Below are 21,272 nucleotides of genomic sequence, written 5' to 3' on the forward strand. Positions count from 1 at the left end.
ACAACAAATAGCAGTCTCTTGCCATTGTTTCGCTCATGAGACAATTCCTCTCTTTTTTTATTGTAAGCGGCGGTAGCGCGCACAAAAGCAAGCCATGCCACGAGCGGCGACAGGCCGTAAACACTCATTATCAGAATGCGACAAACAATGCATGACACAGTACAGTAATGCATTTTCAGCTTAGAGTGACTAACACCTATAACAAAGACAACGGCACTTATCGGATCAACGAAAAATAAGCAATCAATTCAAACCAGACAAAGCACGTGAAAAAGGAAGAGTACCCGTAAAAATACAGATGGAGCGCCTGACACATAGCAATGGCTACCTGGTAAAGCTTAACTGCTAAGCTCACGACTCTAAGCAAACTACTGTAGCTCCATCGTCATTCATTCGACCTAAATTGTGTGTCAGTTTACAATGGACCAACTTTGTTTCGATTTGGAGGTGCGGCCTAGAACTTTTCTCTCCCCCTTGAATCTCGAGTCTCAAATTTCAGGTGTGGCTTAGATTCGGGAAAATATTTTTTCCTTGATTTCGAGTCTCATTTTTCAGGTGCAGCTTAGATTCGAGTGCAGCTTAGATTCGAGTAAATGCGGTAAGCTCTCAGACTTAAATGTATTCTTTTTGTTGTTAATTGTAAGTTATTACTATATAATTTAATGATGTTAAGCACTAGTTGGTGAATCATTACGACTGGTATTAACTCCAGGGTAATAGATATAATTTGCTTAAACACTAAATGATTTTGATAAATTTGTGGAAGGGTAAACCGTAGTTGCCACTTTATAGTTAACTTAAATTTTTCCGAGTAACTTTTCAAGCAACTTTTCTTAAATAATTCTATATTAACTGTTCCAAGAGTAATATCCAAAATCATTACATAAAATTGAAAGATAGAATTTTGCTAAGCCAAGCTGTATAAATTTCCATGGTAGTAATTATCAAGTCAACAAGCAGAAATTGAGAGAGTATTTGCTTTGTTGATTCATCTTGATTGATTAGTAATAGAAATATTCAAAATTATGTTTAAATTTAACTCAAGCCGTTTCACTTTGAAACGAGCATAAAATTGATTTATTCTTTTGCTCCTTCAGAACTGGCGACCGTAGTTTTATATATTTTCAGGAGGCTTTGACGGTAAGTCTGCTGCTCTCGTCGTGCTTGAAGGATTACCCACTGCTGCTAGCAGTGATGATTGGATACTTAAGCTCACTACAAAGTTAAGTGGGTCAGGTAGGCAGTGTTTCCATGTGAACTGTAGGGCGCTGTAGGCCGTGGATCGAACACATTCAATCATCACAGCTCTTTGGGTCATAGTTTGGTTAGAAGTGTGCTTTAATCCTTAGGTAAATACTGGCGAGTAACGGTCGAAAAGTACATGCAAGTGAATTTAGAGGTTCGCCGATGACATTGAAATTCTGTCAGAGACAGCAAAGGACTTGGGAGAGCAGTTGAATGGAATGGACAGTGTCTTGAAAGGAGGATATAAGATGAACATCAACAAAAAGCAAAACGAGGATAATGGAATGTAGTCGAATTAAGTCGGGTGATGCTGAGGGAATTAGATTAGGAAATGAGACACTTAAGGTAGTAAAGGAGTTTTGCTATTTGGGGAGCAAAATAACTGATGATGCTCGAAGTAGAGAGGATATAAAATGTAGACTGGCAATGGCAAGAAAAGCGTTTCTGGAGAAGAAAAATTTGTTAACATCGAGTATAGATTTAAATGTGAGGAAGTCGTTTCTGAAAGTATTTGTATGGAGTGTAGCCATGTATGGAAGTGAAACATGGACGATAAATAGTTTAGACAGGAAGAGAATAGAAGCTTTCAAAATGTGGTGCTACAGAAGAATGATGAAGATTAGATGGGTAGATCACGTAACTAATGAGGAGGTATTGAATAGAATTGGGGAGAAGAGGAGTTTGTGGCATAACTTGACTAGAAGAAGGGATCGGTTGGTAGGACATGTTATGAGACATCGAGGGATCACCAATTTAGTATTGGAGGGCAGCGTGGAGGGTGAAAATCGTAGAGGGAGACCAAGAGATGACTACACTAAGCAGATTCAGAAGGATGCAGGCTGCAGTAGGTACTGGGAGATGATGGAGCTTGCACAGGATAGAGTAGCGTGGAGAGCTGCATCAAACCAGTCTCAGGACTGAAGACCACAACAACAACAGCAAGGTCCAAGCGGCACATAGTTAATGTTGCACAATGGCGAGGGTAGTAGCGGAGTAAAAGTGAACTGAGAGTGTGGCAGCTCTGCTGTATTCAAATATTAACAACTTGAATTCACTACTATCTCTTACCATTAGGACCATGCTAATTACTGTTAATACACGTAGCAGTAAGCACAAAAGCTTGATAGCTACAAGTCCGTATTTGTGATATACATACAGAATTAGGAAGCAGGTCATTCTGTCAGTGGAAGGGGCAAAACAACAGAGTCGGTTGAAAATATACCTGTTTTACTAACAGAGCAATCCGGCAGTTCGGTCGCATGACCCAGGAAAGGATGAGAACAAGATGGAGGTAAGGAATTAGTGGAATGTGATAAGGAATTTGTCATGTGGGATGGAAGAGAATCACAGTTGACTGGTGGTGTATGAACTATGACAGGCAGGGGTTAATATTGGGATTAAGTTGGCTTTGGTTGGAGGTATTGGTGGCAAAGAAGTTTTCACTGCAAGGACCAGGAGAAGGATATGTCTTTGACAAATTCAATATGCATAAATTTGGGTGTAGGACTGAAAGTGAGGCCTTTGAATATGACAAACTTCTGGGGCCCTAGGATTTTGGTAAGAAGGTTAACAACAGTTAAGGCAGCATTAACAGAACAGAATGTGGAGCTGGTTTTAGCCATTGAAAGGGATCCTTTTCTGAACTGGTGCAGAAAGCTGGAGCAGACGTCCATTGTGGCAGGTATGGCACCGGGGAAAAGGGAAATTACCTAGGAAATGTGCAAATGAAAGAATTAGGTGGTTGTGAGGGGAGCTGGATAACAGAAAAAGACATGTAAAAATACGTACAGACATGCAGAAATATGTACAAATACATAAAAATGCACAAATATGTAAGAACACGCACAAATATGCCAAAGATTCCAAGCACTTCCTCCACTGAATCTCCACCCCTTTACTACCTGGACACCAACACTGTTCATGCTCACAATGTTGAACAATACCTCTGCCAATGTCCTTCAGACTCCAAAGCCACTACATCATTCCTCACGTACACCATACTGTACTGCCATGGGCACCCTACAGCAATCCCTCCTATACCAACCTATTTATGGGCCATCTAGAGAAAATCTTCCTACCCTCCCAAAACCCCAATCTTGTTCAGGTCTACTGATATCTTCGTGATCTGGACTCAAGGAAAAGACATCTTATCTGCATTCCTTCACAACCACAACACCTGTTCTCCCATCCCATTCACCTAATTCTCCTCAACCCAGTGTGCCCCCTTCCAGGATGTTGACCATCTCCACTCTGATGGCTCCATTCACAGCTTTGTCCACATTAAACCCACCAACCATCAACAGTAACTGGATTGTGGCAGTTTCCATTCCTTCCATACCAAAGAAGTCCCTCCCATACAGTCTGTCCACCTGGGGACAATAAATCTGCAGTGACAAAAACTCCCTCACCCAATATGCTGAAGGTCTCACCAAGGCCTTCACAGACAGGCACTATACCTCAGATCTAGTCCACAAACATAGTCCCCACACACCGCCAAGAACCAGCCGCAAAGGAGCGCCCCCTATGACACAATGTAACACACCACACTGAAACAACTGAACCACATACTTCATCAGGGCTTTGATTTACATGGGGGATATTTGCCAAAGAAACTTACCACCTCTCCTAAAGTGGTCTTCCATTGCTCAAGCAACCTCCACAACATCCTAGTCCATTGCTACACCACCCCCAATCCCAAATCATTGCCACAAGGATCATATCCCTATGGAAGACCGACGTGCAAGACCGGCACAATCTACCCACCCAGCACTTCCTATTCCAGTCCTGACACAATCTTCCTAGTTTATTATTTAAATTTCACAGATTCATAAAAAGAACTACAAATAAATTTTAACATTTCGAACCCCATCACCGGCAGTGCCACATGTAAAGCCATATCATATACCAGGTCCGCTGCTATCGTTGCACAGCTTTTTGTACTGAAGAGACTAGCAATAGGCCATCCACCAGGATGAATGGCCATTGCTGAACTGTGGCCAAATGCAAAGTGGACCAACTTGTGGTTCAACATGCAACTAACCGCAACATGCTTGATTTCCATGGCTGCTTCTGAACCCAGGCCATCTGCATCCTCCCCTCCACTACCAGCTTTTCTGAACTGTGCAGACAGGACTGATCCTTATGACACATCCCTGTACCTGAAATTATCCCAGTTTCAACCTAGAGTAACCTACAATCCCCATCATTTCCATCCAATAGTTTCCACCCCCTCTGTCCTATCACCTCCTCCCAATTCATGTCCCCTCACCCTCATTGTACATTGCTCCCTTCCAACACATCCATCAATCTTTTCCCTTCTGTGCTCCTCACCTTTACCACTCCCTTCCCCTCCCAGTGTTGCATCTGGTGTAGCCTTGCCCCCCCCCCCCCCCACCCCAGTAACCAACCACCTGCCCTAGACATGCACGAGAGTAACTGTCTTTTCATAGTGCCTACCTGTCATCTTTATGCTAAGTAGCAATCTGTCCCTTTCATAATATTGTTAATCAGTACATTGTGACCTCTACGTGACAAAAATTACCTACTGTGGAATTTATAAATGAATGGAAACTGATTTTTATCTTACACACTGAATTGGGGATAAGTTTAGTTATGTGCACTGTCATTCCGTACTGTTCAAAATAAAAGTTCAAAATGAATTTTATTCTTTTAATTATTAGCTCATTAACAGAATAGAGCAGGAATAGTTACAAGTATCTTGTTTCGTGTATTTTTATGAAAGTCAATTTTTTTCTCATAATAATTTAAGACATATTTAATACACTGTTGAATAATCTGGTGCACTGTGTAGGCCAAAACTTTATTATTATTCATGGAAAATTTTGTTTTTATGGTTCTAATATTGGATGAGATAATGATATGTAAGTATGCAAAAATGTTGTTTAATATGGAAGAATGTAAAAACACTGGAATGGGAAACAAACCAGACTCTCATATCATTTTCTTCTAAATAAAAACACGTCAAAACATTCCAGTTCCATAATCTTGTTGATTTTAAGTGTCCTTTTCATCTTCTTCGGGTTTCTTTATTTTGCTATTCTGGCCTCCTTTGTCGTGCTTTCAGCAGCTTTTTCAGCTTCAGCAACATGTTGCCTGTCCACTCATAGAAGCCCATTTTTGATGCCTAGTCTGTTCATGGTTTCTAGTCTGCTTATTAATCTATCATTAAAAAATATTACAATATCCATCACACCAATCTGAAAAGCTGACATGTCAACAAAAACATTTTTTGGCAAATGCTCTCAAATGCAACTATTGAAACTTTCATTTGGATTCTGTGTTTTGCCATGTAAACATTTTTACAGATGTTTGGAATGTGAAACATCTCTATACATTGGCATTAGTTCTATCATGAAGTTTCTGGCACAGTCGAGTGCATGTGTCTGTTTTTGTCTACTTGATTCACAGCTATTTTACTTGCACCATAAAGTATTTCCTTTTGGGCAGACACCATGCTGTGGATGCTCTTCAGTGGATATTCTGTGAAACAGAGCTTCTCAAATAACTTTTCTCTTCTCACAGACATTTTCACTGTTTCTCCTGACAGCCAGACCATAACAATCTGTGAGGTTTTCTATTTCTGATTTGGTGAGTGTCTTGTTCACCAGTTGCTTTCCCACCAGAGAATTTTATTCCAGTCATACCCTTGTATAGTTTTCCAAGTCTTCCCCCATTCTATTTGGCACATTAAAAAATATATATATATATATAAAATAAAATCAGTTTCACCATATGGTTTAGCAGACACTATTAAAGTCTTTAGAGACACCAGTCAAGGCACAGAATGCATCACACACCAAAAGGCACAGAATGCATCACACACCAAAAGAGACTGCCCATTGCTTTCAATATCACCACTGAAACCTTCAAAGTTTTGTCACATTTGTGTTCATTTACCTTCTTGGAATAACTGTGGCAGCGGTTTATCAGCCACTGATAGACCAGCACCTCCATTCAGATACGTATAGCCTCTTCTGCAAAGAAACCCCCAATGCAGCAGCAGTATCAGCAGAATGACATACCTACAGCCCATTTTTTCTGCACAAATGCTTCAGCGACTTCTCTTAGGGAATTATGCATACGTTTAATAATACACCTCCAACTTGATAGGTGGCAGTGGAAGATCTATCATACACAGAATATCTGCACTGTGTCTGCTTTAAAAAAACATTTAAACATGAAAACGATGAAGGAACATACACGCAGAATTCATTTTTAGAATCGGAAAAAGACCACAGAATGTTACTGAATAAAAACAGACTCCCATTTCTTTAGTCTTATGACGCCCAAGTCACCTTACATGCATATTTTCTTATTTGTGGCTTAAGTAAACAATTTATTCAATATGCTGTTTTGTGTGTATTATGGAAGTGACTTCAAAACGCTATACAGAAGCACAGTTCAGTTACTACAGACAACAATGAAATTAACAAGAATGATGGCTTCCTGTTTGAATTTTACTTCCGAAATCTTATTACGTAATCAGTCAAGTAATATTGGCACTTCAACATAATGTTTTTTCTTCAAGTACTGGGAATTTTTGGGAAGTTACCCTTTACATAACCTGGTCCAAGGCCCCTATCTCATGATACAGCAGCAGGCATACCAACTGCAAGCCTTTGGAAATGTTTGTTTCAACAAGTGTGGTGGTGGTGGTGGTGGTGAACAGGGGGAAATGGACATTGACTTCTAGTGGTGTCATGCCTTGAGGGCATTGTAAGGTAGGAGTGGTGTTAAAAATGTGACAATGCAGCTATGTATGTTGAACTCTTGAGGAAATTGCTGCCTTGATAAGATATAGGTTTGTCATTATTTCCACAGCCTGTTTAATCACAGACTTCCATACCCCAGTCATGACAAACTACCTTAACCAGTTCAAACACGCCTTTTGTCATGGTGTACTCTGCTACTGCAAGCTCCATCTGGCAAAAGCAGATGTTTCTTGTGTTTTCCATGTGGTGCTGTCCTTGATCTTGCACTCTCAGTGAAATATTGTCAATGATGTGTTAATCCAGGGTCTTAGCAATTTTGTTCTTCCATAGTATTGTATACAGTAAGAATGACAGTACTATTTGGCTATGACATTACACTGTTATCTCCACGCAATCATTACTGACACCAGTTTCACACAGGCGCTGTAGGTGTGATGAGGTGCATAACTGATGGTGGTGATGCAGTTTACAGAACATGTTTGGCGACACTGTCTCTGGCAGGTCGCTTGTATTTGAGTACACAACGGCCTGATAGGCTAACTTCAATGCTAATTAACTCGGAAATGGTGCAACACACCACATTTTTTTTTCTTAACAATTACTTCTCAACACAACCAAGCCTGCAACGCTCATCAGCTTTTAAGACTGTTTCTGATCACCCAGTATATATTCACATGGCATGTCTTGTGATTATTGATTTATCAATAACTTTTGATTGCACCACTCTATGTGCTCCTTAGTTTTATTCCTATTCGTTTTTGTAGCGGCAACAGTCTGGATGATTGACTGATCTGACCTTGTAACACTAACCAAAACGGCCTTGCTGTGCTGGTACTGCGAACGGCTGAAAGCAAGGGGAAACTACAGCCGTTATTTTTCCTGAGGGCATGCAACTTTACTATATGATTAAATGATGATGGTGTCCTCTTGGGTAAAATATTCCTGAGATAAAATAGTCCCCCATTCGGATCTCCGGGTGGGGACTACTCAAGACCACGTCATCACGAGAAAGAAAACTGGCGTTCTACAAATCGGAGTGTGGAATGTCAGATCCCTTAATCAGGCAGGTAGGTTAGAAAATTTAAAAAGGGAAACGGATAGGTTCAAGTTGGATATAGTGGCAATTCATGAAGTTCGGTGGTAGGAGGAATAAGAGTTCTGGTCAGGTGAATACAGGGTTATAAATACAAAATCAAATAGGGGTAATTCAGGAGTAAGCTTAACAATGAATAAAAAAATATGAATGCGGGTATGCTGCTACAAACAGCATAGTGAACGCATTATTGTAGCCAAGATAGATACGAAGCCCATGCCTACCACAGTATTACAAGTATATATGACAACTAGCTCCGCAGATGACGAAGAGATTGATGAAATGTATAATGAGATAAAAGAAATTATTCAGATGGTGAAGGAAGACGAAAATTTAGTTGTCATGGGTGACTGGAATTCGGTAGTAGGAAAAGGAAGAACAGGAAACGTAGTAGGTGAATATGGAGTGACGGTAAGGAATGAAAGAGGAAGCCGCCTGGTAGAATTTTGCACAGAGCACAACTTAATCATAACTAACACTTCGTTCAAGAATCATGAAAGAAGGTTGCATACATGGAAGAGGCGTGGAGATATAAGCAGGTTTCAGATAGATTATATAATGGTAAGACAGAGATTTAGGAACCAGGTTTAAACTTGTAAGACATTTCCAGGGGCAGATGTGTACTCTGACCACAATCTTTTGGTCACGAACTGCAGATTAAAAGTGAAGAAACTGCAAAAAGGTGGGAATTTAAGGAGATGAGACCTGGAAAAACTCACAGAACTAGAGGCAGTAGAGAGTTTCAGAGAGAGCATTAGGGAACACTTGACAAGAATGGAGGCAAGAACTACAGTAGAAGAAGAATGGGTAGCTTTGAGAGATGAAATAGTAAAGGCAGCAGAGTATCAAACTAGGTAAAAAGACGAGGGCTAGTAGAAATCCTTGGGTAGCAGAAAATATATCGAATTTAATTGATGAAAGGAGACAATATAAAAATGCAGTAAATGAAGGAGACAAAAAGGAATACAAACGCCTCAAAAATGAGATCGACAGGAAGTGCAAAATGGCTAAGCAGGGACGGCAATAGGACACAAGTCAGGATGTAGAGGCATATATCACTACGGTAAGATAGATACTGCCTAAAGGAAAATTAAAGAGCCCTTTGGAGTAAAGAGAAGCACTTGTATGAATATCAAGAGCTTGGATGGAAACCCAGTTCCAAGCAAAGAACGGAAAGCAGAAAGGTGGAAGGAGTATGTAGAGGGTCTATACAAGGGCGATGTACGAGGGCTATCCACAAAGTACATTGTTGTTGTTGTTGTTGTCTTCAGTCCTGAGACTGGTTTGATGCAGCTCTCCATGCTACCCTATCCTGTGCAAGCTTCTTCATCTCCCAGTACCTACCGCAACATACATCCTTCTGAATCTGCTTAGTGTATTCATCTCTTGGTCTCCCTCTACTATTTTTACCCTCCACGCTGCCCTCCAATACTAAATTGGTGATCCCTTGATGCCTCAGAACATGTCCTACCAACCGATCCCTTCTTCTGGTCAAGTTGTGCCACAAACTCCTCTTCTCCCCAATCCTATTCAGTACCTCCTCATTAGTTATGTGATCTACCCATCTAATCTTCAGCATTCTTCCGCAGCACCACATTTCGAAAGCTTCTATTCTCTTCTTGTCCAAACTATTTACCGTCCATGTTTCACTTCCATACATGGCTACACTCCATACAAATACTTTCAGAAACGACTTCCTCACACTTCAATCTATACCCAATGTTAACAAATTTCTCTTCCTCAGAAACGATTTCCTTGCCATTGCCAGTCTACATTTTATATCCTCTCTACTTCAACCGTCATCAGTTATTTTGCTCCCCAAATAGCAAAACTCCTTTACTACTTTAAGTGTCTCATTTCCTAGTCTAATACCCTCAGCATCACCCGACTTAATTCGACTACATTCCATTATCCTCGTTTTGCTTTTGTTGATGTTCATCTTATACCCTCCTTTAAAGACACTATCCATTCCGTTCAACTGCTCTTCCAAGTCCTTTGCTGTCTCTGACAGAATTACAATGTCATCGGCGAACCTCAAAATTTTTATTTCTTCTCCCTGGATTTTAATACCTATTCCGAATTTTTCTTTTGTTTCCTTTACTGCTTGCTCAATATACAGATTGAATAACATCGGGGAGAGGCTACAACCCTGTCTTACTCCCTTCCCAACCACTGCTTCCCTTTCATGTCCCTCGACTCTTATAACTGCCATCTGGTTTCTGTACAAATTGTAAATAGCCTTTCGCTCCCTGTATTTTACCCCTGCCACCTTTAGAATTTGAAAGAGAGTATTCCAGTCAACATTGTCAAAAGCTTTCTCTAAGTCTACAAATGCTAGAAGCGTAGGTTTGCCTTTCCTTAATCTTTCTTCTAAGATAAGTCGTAAGGTCAGTATTGCCTCACGTGTTCCAGTATTTCTACGGAATCCAAACTGATCTTCCCCGAGGTCGGCTCCTACTAGTTTTTCCATTCGTCGGTAAAGAATTCGTGTTAGTATTTTGCAGCTGTGGCTTATTAAACTGATTGTTCGGTAATTCTCACATCTGTCAACACCTGCTTTCTTTGGGATTGGAATTATTATATTCTTCTTGAAGTCTGAGGGTATTTCGCCTGTTTCATATATCTTGCTCACCAGATGGTAGAGTTTTGTCAGGACTGGCTCTCCCAAGGCCGTCAGTAGTTCCAATGGAATGTTGTCTACTCCGGGGGCCTTGTTTCGACTCAGGTCTTTCATTGCTCTGCCAAACTCTTCAAGCAGGATCTTATCTCCCATTTGATCTTCATCTACATCCTCTTCCATTTCCATAATATTGTCCTCAAGTACAGCGCCCTTGTATAGACCCTCTATATACTCCTTCCATCTTTCTGCTTTCCCTTCTTTGCTTAGAACTGGGTTTCCATCTGAGCTCTTGATGTTCATACAAGTGGTTCTCTTTTCTCCAAAGGTCTCTCTAATTTTCCTGTAGGCAGTATCTATCTTACCCCTAGTGAGATAAGCCTCTACATCCTTACATTTGTCCTCTAGCCATCCCTGTTTAGCCATTTTGCACTTCCTGTCGATCTCATTTTTGAGACGTTTGTATTCCTTTTTGCCTGCTTCATTTACTGCATTTTTATATTTTCTTCTTTCATCAATTAAATTCAATATTTCTTTTGTTACCCAAGGACTTCTACTAGCCCTCGTACTTTTTACCTACTTGATCCTCTGCTGTTTTCACTACTTCATCCCTCAAAGCTACCCATTCTTCTTCTACTGTATTTCTTTCCCCCATTCCTGTCAATTGTTCCCTTACGCTCTCCCTGAAACACTCTACAACCTCTGGTTCTTTCAGTTTATCCAGGTCCCATCTCCTTAAATTCCCACCTTTTTGCAGTTTCTTCAGTTTTAATCTACAGGTCATAACCAATAGATTGTGGTCAGAGTCCACATCTGCCCCTGGAAATGTCTTACAATTTAAAACCTGGTTCCTAAATCTCTGTCTTACCATTATATAATCTATCTGATACCTTTTAGTATCTCCAGGGTTCTTCCATGTATACAACCTTCTATCATGATTCTTAAACCAAGTGTTAGCTATGATTAAGTTGTGCTCTGTGCAAAATTCTACCAGGCGGCTTCCTCTTTCATTTCTTAGCCCCAATCCATATTCTCCTACTATGTTTCCTTCTCTCCCTTTTCCTACACTCGAATTCCAGTCACCCATGACTATTAAATTTTCGTCTCCCTTCACTATCTGAATAATTTCTTTTATTTCATCATACATTTCTTCAATTTCTTCGTCATCTGCACAGCTAGTTGGCATATAAACTTGTACTACTGTAGTAGGTGTGGGCTTCGTATCTATCTTGGCCACAATAATGCGTTCACTAAGCTGTTTGTAGTGGCTTACCCGCGTTCCTATTTTCCTATTCATTATTAAACCTACTCCTGCATTACCCCTATTTGACTTTGTGTTTATAACCCTGTAGTCACCTGACCAGAAGTCTTGTTCCTCCTGCCACCGAACATCACTAATTCCCACTATATCTAACTTTAATCTATCCGTTTCCCTTTTCAAATTTTCTAACCTACCTGCCCGGTTAAGGGACCTGACATTCCACGCTCCGATCCGTAGAACGCCCAGTTTTCTTTCTCCTGATAACGACACCCTCTTGAGTAGTCCCCGCCCGGAGATCCGAATGGGGGACTATTTTACCTCCGGAATATTTTACCCAAGAGGACGCCATCATCATTTAATCATACAGTAAAGCTGCATGCCCTCGGGAAAAATTACGGCCGTAGTTTCCCCTTGCTTTCAGCCGTTCGCAGTACCAGCACAGCAAGGCCGTTTTGGTTATTGTTACAAGGCCAGATCAGTCAATCATCCAGACTGTTGCCCTTGCAACTACTGAAAAGGCTGCTGCCCCTCTTCAGGAACCACACGTTTGTCTGGCCTCTCAACAGATACCCCTCCGTTGTGGTTGTACCTACGGTACGACTATCTGTATCGCTGAGGCACGCAAGCCTCCCCACCAACGGCAAGGTCCATGGTTCATTGGGGGGCAAAGTACATTACGTTTTGGAATTAAAAATAAATAAAGTATTGGACAATTTTTTTATTATATACAGATGAAAGCCACACTTAAATACTACTTTTCCACATAGTTGCCATTTAAATTAAGGCATTTATCGTAGCGATGGACGAGCTTGGAAATTCCTTCGTCGTAAAATTCGGCCGCCTGCTCCTTCAACCACGTGGTTACCTCTTCTTGAAGCTGTGTGTCCTCATCAAAACGCTGCATAGCCAACCACTTCTTCATTGCTGGGAATAAGTGGAAGTCGCTCGGTGCCAGGTTGGGACTGTACGGCGGATGAGGAAACAATCCCACTTAAAAGATTCGAGAACTTCACAAGTGGCATTTGCCGAGTGGGCCCGGGCATTGTCGTGAATCAGAAAGATCTTTGAGCCCAACTTTCCTCTGCGCTTGTTTTGTATTGCTCTTCTGAGGTCGTGCAGAGTTTGGCAATACCTTTGAGTTTATTGTAGTGCCTCTTTCCAGGAAATCCACAAAAATCACACCTTTTCTGTCCCAAAAGACAGTCGCCATCACCTTCCTTGCCGACATTGTCTGCATGCATTTTTTGGGTTTTTGGGGGGAATTTGTGTGCCCCCACTGCATTGACTGCAATTTTGTCTCGCAGTTCACATGCTTAAACCATGTTTCGTCACCAGTAACGATGCGATCGAGTAATGAGCCGCCATCTTTCTCGTAAGCATCCAAAAACGTTAACGCTGCAGCCATTCGCTGATTTTTGTGAATCTCTGTCAAGATTTTTGGTATCCATCTTGCACAAAACTTGTGGTAACCAAGCTTTTCGGTAATGATTTCATGCAACAAACTTCATGAAATTTGTGGAAAACTCATTATTGTGAAATTATGGTTTTCACGGACCGAGGCATAGACTTTTTCGACAAGTTCGGCAGTCACTATGCTGGGTCTTCCACTTCGCTCTTCGTCATGAACGTTAGTTCGGCCATTTTTAAATTTTATGACCCATTGACGCACTCCACCTTCAGTGATTATGTTGTCCCCATACACTTCACAAAGCTGCCGATAGATTTCTATCGGTGTACAGTTTTTTGCAGTCAGAAACCTTATTACAGCACGCACTTCACACTTCACGGCATTTTCAATTAACGCTGACATTTCAAACTGTCACAGTAACTCAACTGAGTACAGCACGAACCTCTCACTAGCACGGCAGGATGCCGACTGAGCGGCGGAACGCCACGACACCAAGATGGCCGCGCTAGCCCGCCCCTAACGGACACAAACGAACACTTAATGTACTTTGTGGATAGCCCTCGTACTTGAGGACAATATTATAGAAATGGAAGAGAATGTAGATGAAGATGAAATAGAAGATATGATACTGCGTGAAAAGTTTGACAGAGCACTGAAAGACCTAGTTGAAACAAGGCCCCGGGAGCAGACAACATCCCATTAGAACTACTGATGGCCTTGGGAGAGCCAGTCATGACAAAACTCTACCATCTGGTGAGCAAGATGTATGAGACAGGCGAAATACCCACAGACTTCAAGAAGAATATAATAATTCCAATACCAAAGAAAGCAGGTGTTGATAGATGTGAAAATGACCGACCTATCAGTTTAATAAGTCACAGCTGCAAAATACTCACACAAATTCTTTACAGACGAATGGAAAAACTGGTAGAAGCCAACCTCGGGGAAGATCAGTTTGGATTCCGTAGAAATATTGGAACACGAGAGGCAATACTGACATTACGACTTATCTTAGAAGAAAGTTTAAGGAAAGGCAAACCTACATTTCTAGCATTTGTAGACTTAGAGAAAGCTTTTGACAATGTTGACTGGAGTACTCTCTTTCAAATTCTAAAGGTGGCAGGGGTAAAATAGAGGGAGCGAAAGGCTATTTACAATTTGTACAGAAACCAGATGGCAGTTATAAGAGTCGAGGCACATTAAAGTGGTTGGGAAGGGAGTGAGACAGGGTTGTAGTCTAGGCCTGATGTTATTCAATCTGTATATTGAGAAAGCAGTAAAGGAAACAAAAGAAAAATTTGGAGTAGGAATTGAAATCCATGTAGAAGAAATAAAAACTTTGAGGTTCGCCGATGACATTATAATTCTGCCAGAGACAGCAAAGGACCTGGAAGAGCAGTTGAATGGAATGGACAGTGTCTTGAAAGGTGGTGGTGCTGAGGGAATTAGATTAGGAAATGAGACACTTAAAGTAGTAAAGGAGTTTTGCTATTTGGGAGCAAAATAACTGATGATGGTCGAAGTAGAGAAGATATAAAATGTCGACTGGCAATAGCAAGGAAAGCGTTTCTGAAGAAGAGAAATTTGTTAACATCGAGTATAGATTTAAGTGTTAGAAAGTTGTTTCTGAAATTATTTGTATGGAGTGTAGCCATGTATTGAAGTGAAACACAGACGATAAATAGTTCGGGCAAGAAGAGAATAGAAGCTTTCGAAATGTGGTGCTACAAAAGAATGCTGAAGATTAGATGGGTAGATCACGCAACTAATGAGGAGGTATTGAGTAGAATTAGGGAGAAGAGGAGCTTGTGGCACAACTTGACTAGAAGAAGGGATCGGTTGGTAGGACATGTTATGAGACATCGAGGGATCACCAATTTAGTATTGAAGGGCAGTGTGGAGGGTAAAAATCAAAGAGGGAGACCAAGAGACGAAAACACTAGGCAGATTCAGAAGGATGTAGGTTGCAGGAGGTACTGGGAGATGATGGAGCTTGCACAGGATATAGTAGCATGGAGAGCTGCATCAAACCAGTTTGAGGACTGAAGACCATAACAGCAACATATTTTTATTAAAACTCATATGTATGTAGCAGAGAACAACTGGCTTGAGTTCATTTTTGGAACATTTTTTCCTCTTATAACTTTTGATAACCAGTTCACTACAGACTGTGAAATTAAAAGCCCAATGCACAGTGAATAACTGCTAATTTTTTTCTTTTTCAAGTTTTGATTTGATCTTGAATAAGGAGACTCATTTCATTTATCTCATTTCACTGAAGTAATGAAATGATTTAAAGTTACTGAGATAACACTTAACATGGACTACTGGTAGAGAACTAGTGACTATATTACCTGTGCCTGTCTAAACCCATTAATTCTTATGAAATGACTTCTTTAATTTGTTTTTCATTGGAATTGATAGTTCTGAAATGCATTTTTCATGGATATTTCTGATTGTATTTTAATAACAAGCCACATTTCTATTTCGAGATATTTAACTTCCATGTCAATATCTTATTTACACTCAATTTTCTATACAGTTGCACAACAAAAATATCATCTCTATGTTCATGTTCTGTTGAAGCATCAAGCTAAGTCTGATCTAAGAACAAATAACAGTTGATGCAATCACTCTGGATATTACCCAAGTGAGTGTCTTTGCCAAGCACTATTCCAGCAAGTTTTTTTTACTTGTTACATTCAGCTGAATCTGTGGGTTGTCATTTATGTGGACTCTGGATCACATCCCTTCTTTTCAAGGGAGTTGCAGATGGAGTATACCTTGCTTTCAAAAGTGACTGTCATAATTAGTGGTTGGGATGTGGTAGTGGGTGAGAGGGGTGTTTCTGCAAACCATATTGTTCACTGATGCACTACTCATCAGTTAGAAGTGTTTTGTGTGGCATATGTACTGGGAGTCATGTTTGTATCCAATACTGTAAATGTAAGTTGCCAGTTGACTTTATAGGTCTTTAACAAAGAATATAATCTTAATGTTATGTTTGCCTTACGCTGTAATCTTCTATTTGTCAGGAGAACACATTGTACTTGCTATCTGAATAGCCATTCTTGTTAACAGTCTGACAGATATTGTAGGATGGTGGACTGTACTCTTGTGATAGAAGCAACCTATCAGAGAAAGTGTCGTCAAATAAGTTCTGTACTTGGCTTTCTAAAACCAAACAAGAAAAGATGCAAAAATTGGACAGTGGACGATGACAAGGATCACACCTGAACCAGATGCTGAAAAGTCAAGTATGCTATCATCTATGCTATGATAACACCTGACATCATATGTATCTGGAGAGCCACATGAATTTGCACATGTGACTAAGCAACTTCAGCTTGGAAATGGCACAATGTATCAAATTTTTTTCGTAATATTATTTCTCAGCACAGCCTAGCCTGTGACACCCTCACAATCTTGTAAGACTGTTGTTTACCATCATATATATTAACTCCCCTAACATGAGGCCTCTTTTACTTGAAACTGACGCATGCTCCACATGAGCTGGCAAATCCTTTGTCTTTTCATCCTCCACACACAATAGTGACCACACATTGTTAAGTAACTATCATTACATTATCACTCACTGCAATGTGTGTAGAATAACTGTGCTGTAAACTTTTGTCAAAATAATAATGGTTCTTATAAAATTGTGTGTGACACTTGAAAATTATTTCATAACAATGGAAAAAATGAACTCACCTCTTCAACTTTTTTCTGCTCAGCTATCCTGTCAATGACAGTGAAAGGACCTTCCCTGTTGTAAGGCCTGTAAGCCTCTCCAAACTCACTTGGACCCATTCCTGGCTGGAAAACTTGGTGAACTGGACCAGCAGGCTGCTTCTGTCCATCAGCGTCATCCTTCACTTCTGCAGCTGCTGCTGCTGCAGGAAGGCCAACCTAAAGTTGATCAATAAATTGTCAAAGCTATTAGAATACAAAGTTAAATGATGAAATTTACAGTTCATTGAAGAGCATCATTATATTTTTGAGTGTTTGAAATAAGACATACGAGTAACAAAAAAGGAGATGGTATTTCTGGTATGTGAAATTAAAAGAATTATTCTGAAATGTCTTTACCAATAAAAGTGTGTCCCATTAATATTTGAATACATTAATTTTTTTATTCAAAATAAATTTTGAAGATGATTCTGGTAGTTTATATGTCATCAACCAAATTAACTTTGTGGTAATCAGTACTGTGTGTAGTTTCTACTTTACTGAAAATATTAAAATGTGAATTCAGAAATTACGAGGGCAGTTCAATAAGTAATGCAACACATTTTTTTTCTGAAACAGGGGTTGTTTTATTCAGCATTGAAATACACCAGGTTATTCCCCAATCTTTTAGCTACACAACACTATTTTTCAACGTAATCTCCATTCAATGCTACGGCCTTACGCCACCTTGAAATGAGGGCCTGTATGCCTGCACGGTACCATTCCACTGGTCGATGTCGGAGCCAATGTCGTACTGCATCAATAACTACTTCATCATCTGCGTAGTGCGTCCCACGGATTGCGTCCTTCATTGGGCCAAACATATGGAAATCCGACGGTGCGAGATCGGGGCTGTAGGGTGCATGAGGAAGAACAGTCCACTGAAGTTTTGTGAGCTCCTCTCGGGTGCGAAGACTTGTGTGAGGTCTTGCGTTGTCATGAAGAAGGAGAAGTTCGTTCTGATTTTTGTGCCTACGAACACGCTGAAGTCGTTTCTTCAATTTCTGAAGAGTAGCACAATACACTTCAGAGTTGATCGTTTGACCATGGGGAAGGACATCGAACAGAATAACCCCTTCAGCGTCCCAGAAGACTGTAACCATGACTTTACCGGCTGAGGGTATGGCTTTAAACTTTTTCTTGGTAGGGGAGTGGGTGTGGCGCCACTCCATTGATTGCCGTTTTGTTTCAGGTTCGAAGTGATGAACCCATGTTTCATCGCCTGTAACAATCTTTGACAAGAAATTGTCACCCTCAGCCACATGACGAGCAAGCAATTCCGCACAGATGGTTCTCCTTTGCTCTTTATGGTGTTCGGTTAGACAACAAGGGACCCAGTGGGAACAAACCTTTGAATATCCCAACTGGTGAACAATTGTGACAGCACTACCAACAGAGATGTCAAGTTGAGCACTGAGTTGTTTGATGGTGATCCATCGATCATTTCGAACGAGTGTGTTCGCATGCTCCGCCATTGCAGGAGTCACAGCTGTGCACGGCCGGCCCGCACGCGGGAGATCAGACAGTCTTGCTTGACCTTGCGGCGATGATGACACACGCTTTGCCCAACGACTCACCGTGCTTTTGTCCACTGCCAGATCACCGTAGACATTCTGCAAGCGCCTATGAATATCTGAGATGCCCTGGTTTTCCGCCAAAAGAAACTCGATCACTGCCCGTTGTTTGCAACGCACATCCGTTACAGATGCCATTTTAACAGCTCCGTACAGCGCTGCCACCTGTCGGAAGTCAATGAAACTATACGAGACGAAGCGGGAATGTTTGAAAATATTCCACAAGAAATTTCCGGTTTTTTCAACCAAAATTGGCCGAGAAAAAAATGTGTTGCATTACTTATTGAACTGCCCTCGTACAATGAACTTTCTAAAACATCTAACTTAAAGAAAAATGAAAAACCTTGATTTTTATTATGTATGTAATATTCAGAACCAAGTAATCTGGCAATGTTTCAAGGGGGAAAATATTAGCATGTAACTGAATGCAGTAAAAAACCACACATGTAGATTTTGTTAGAATTTAAGCATTTGTCAGTGACAGCCTTATGGTGTAAGATATTTGTCATTTTCTGTATTCTGGGTTCCTTAATTTTCTCATGCATTGTGAACTGACATGCATGTTGCACAACAAACATAAATCATGCTTATCACAGAGATCAAGAGAAATAAAGAATTCTATGAGTATACCAACATTTTGTGTTCTAAAGTGAGGTGTCCATGAGGCAATGAATTAATGCAGGAAGTTTACGTATAAAATGGAAACTTGCACCATCGCAAATGACACAATTAAATTGATTTCACATTAAAACTCAATATTTCATCCTTTTCTATAGATGGGACGAAATGTTGGGTTTTAAACAAAATCCGTTCAAACACGGCATAATATATCTGAACATTTTATCAATTGTGGAAGTTTACATATCATTAAATCACAAAAGGGAGGAAGTGAGAGGAAAAAACATAAGGAAAAAAGGGGTGGGGCAGGGGAACGAAAAGAGGGGCAGGGGAGGGGAAGTAGAGGAAACAGAGGGGCAGGGCAGGGGATGGGAAGTGGAGGAAAAAGAGGGGCGGGGCAAGGGAGGGGAAGTAGAGGAAAAAGAGGGGCGGGGCAAGGGAGGAGAAGTAGAGGAAAAAGAGGGGCGGGGCAGGGGAGGGGAAGTAGAGGAAAAAGAGGGGCGGGGCAGGGGAGGGGAAGTAGAGGAAAAAGAGGGGCGGGGCAGGGGAGGGGAAGTAGAGGAAAAAGAGGGGCGGGGCAGGGGAGGGGAAGTAGAAGAAAAAGAGGGGCGGGGCAGGGGAGGGGAAGTAGAAGAAAAAGAGGGGCGAGGCAGGGGAGGGGAAGTAGAAGAAAAAGAGGGGCGAGGCAGGGGAGGGGAATAGAGGAAAAAGAGGGGCAGGGGAGGGGAGGGGATAGAGGAAAAAGAGGGGCAGGGGAGGGGAGGGGATAGAGGAAAAAGAGGGGCGGGGGAGGGGAGGAGATAGAGGAAAAAGAGGGGTGGGGGAGGGGACGGGATAGAGGAAAAAGAGGGGCGGGGGAGGGGACAGGATAGAGGAAAAAGAGGGGCGGGGGAGGGGAGGGGATAGAGGAAAAAGAGGGGCGGGGGAGGGGAGGGGATAGAGGAAAAAGAGGGGCGGGGGAGGGGAGGGGATAGAGGAAAAAGAGGGGCGGGGGAGGGGAGGGGATAGAGGAAAAAGAGGGGCGGGGGAGGGGAGGGGATTGAGGAAAAAGAGGGGCAGGGGAGGGGAGGTAAAGGAAAAAGATAGGCAGGGAGCGATAGGAAACACGGGGAGGGGAGGCGAGGCAAAGGAAAGAGAAAGAGGGGAGGCGAAGGTAAAGTTAGAGAGCAGAAGGAATGAGAAAGAGAGGGGAAGGAATGAGATAGAGAGGGGAAGGAATGAGGAAGAGAGGGGGAAGGAATGAGAAAGAGAGGGGGAAGGAATGAGAAAGAGAGGGGGAAGGAATGAGAAAGAGAGGGGGAAGGAAGAGAAAGAGAGGGGGGAGGAAGAGAAAGAGAGGGGGGAGGAAGAGAAAGAGAGGGGGGAGGAAGAGAAAGAGAGGGGGAGGAAGAGAAAGAGAGGGGGAGGAAGAGAAAGAGAGGGGGGAGGAAGAGAAAGAGAGGGGGAGGAAGAGAAAGAGAGGGGGGAGGAAGAGAAAGAGAGGGGGGAGGAAGAGAAAGAGAGGGGGAGGAAGAGAAAGAGAAGGGGGAGGAAGAGAAAGAGAGGGGGGAGGAAGAGAAAGAGAGGGGGAGGAAGAGAAAGAGAGGGGGGAGGAAGAGAAAGAGAGGGGGGAGGAAGAGAAAGAGAGGGGGGAGGAAGAGAAAGAGAGGGGGGAGGAAGAGAAAGAGAGGGGGGAGGAAGAGAAAGAGAGGGGGGAGGAAGAGAAAGAGAGGGGGGAGGAAGAGAAAGAGAGGGGGGAGGAAGAGAAAGAGAGGGGGGAGGAAGAGAAAGAGAGGGGGGAGGAAGAGAAAGAGAGGGGGGAGGAAGAGAAAGAGAGGGGGGAGGAAGAGAAAGAGAGGGGGGAGGAAGAGAAAGAGAGGGGGGAGGAAGAGAAAGAGAGGGGGGAGGAAGAGAAAGAGAGGGGGGAGGAAGAGAAAGAGAGGGGGGAGGAAGAGAAAGAGAGGGGGGAGGAAGAGAAAGAGAGGGGAAGAAAGAGAAAGAGAGGGGAAGAAAGAG

At 41.9% G+C, this 21,272-nt stretch overlaps 1 protein-coding gene across 2 annotated transcripts in view; it reads right to left on the minus strand.

The window, feature by feature from the left end:
• Window positions 1-21,272, minus strand: part of LOC126254637 (dosage compensation regulator) — a 184,831-nt gene that overhangs the window by 118,063 nt on the left and 45,496 nt on the right. For both annotated transcript variants that reach the window (XM_049955330.1, XM_049955329.1), the window contains one exon: window positions 17,068-17,265. In XM_049955330.1, coding sequence (XP_049811287.1) covers window positions 17,068-17,265 — 198 coding nt within the window. The remainder of the gene's footprint in view (window positions 1-17,067; window positions 17,266-21,272) is intronic.

The sequence above is a fragment of the Schistocerca nitens genome, chromosome 1 (assembly GCF_023898315.1).
Source record: "Schistocerca nitens isolate TAMUIC-IGC-003100 chromosome 1, iqSchNite1.1, whole genome shotgun sequence".
In the NCBI taxonomy this organism is placed as follows: domain Eukaryota; kingdom Metazoa; phylum Arthropoda; class Insecta; order Orthoptera; family Acrididae; genus Schistocerca; species Schistocerca nitens.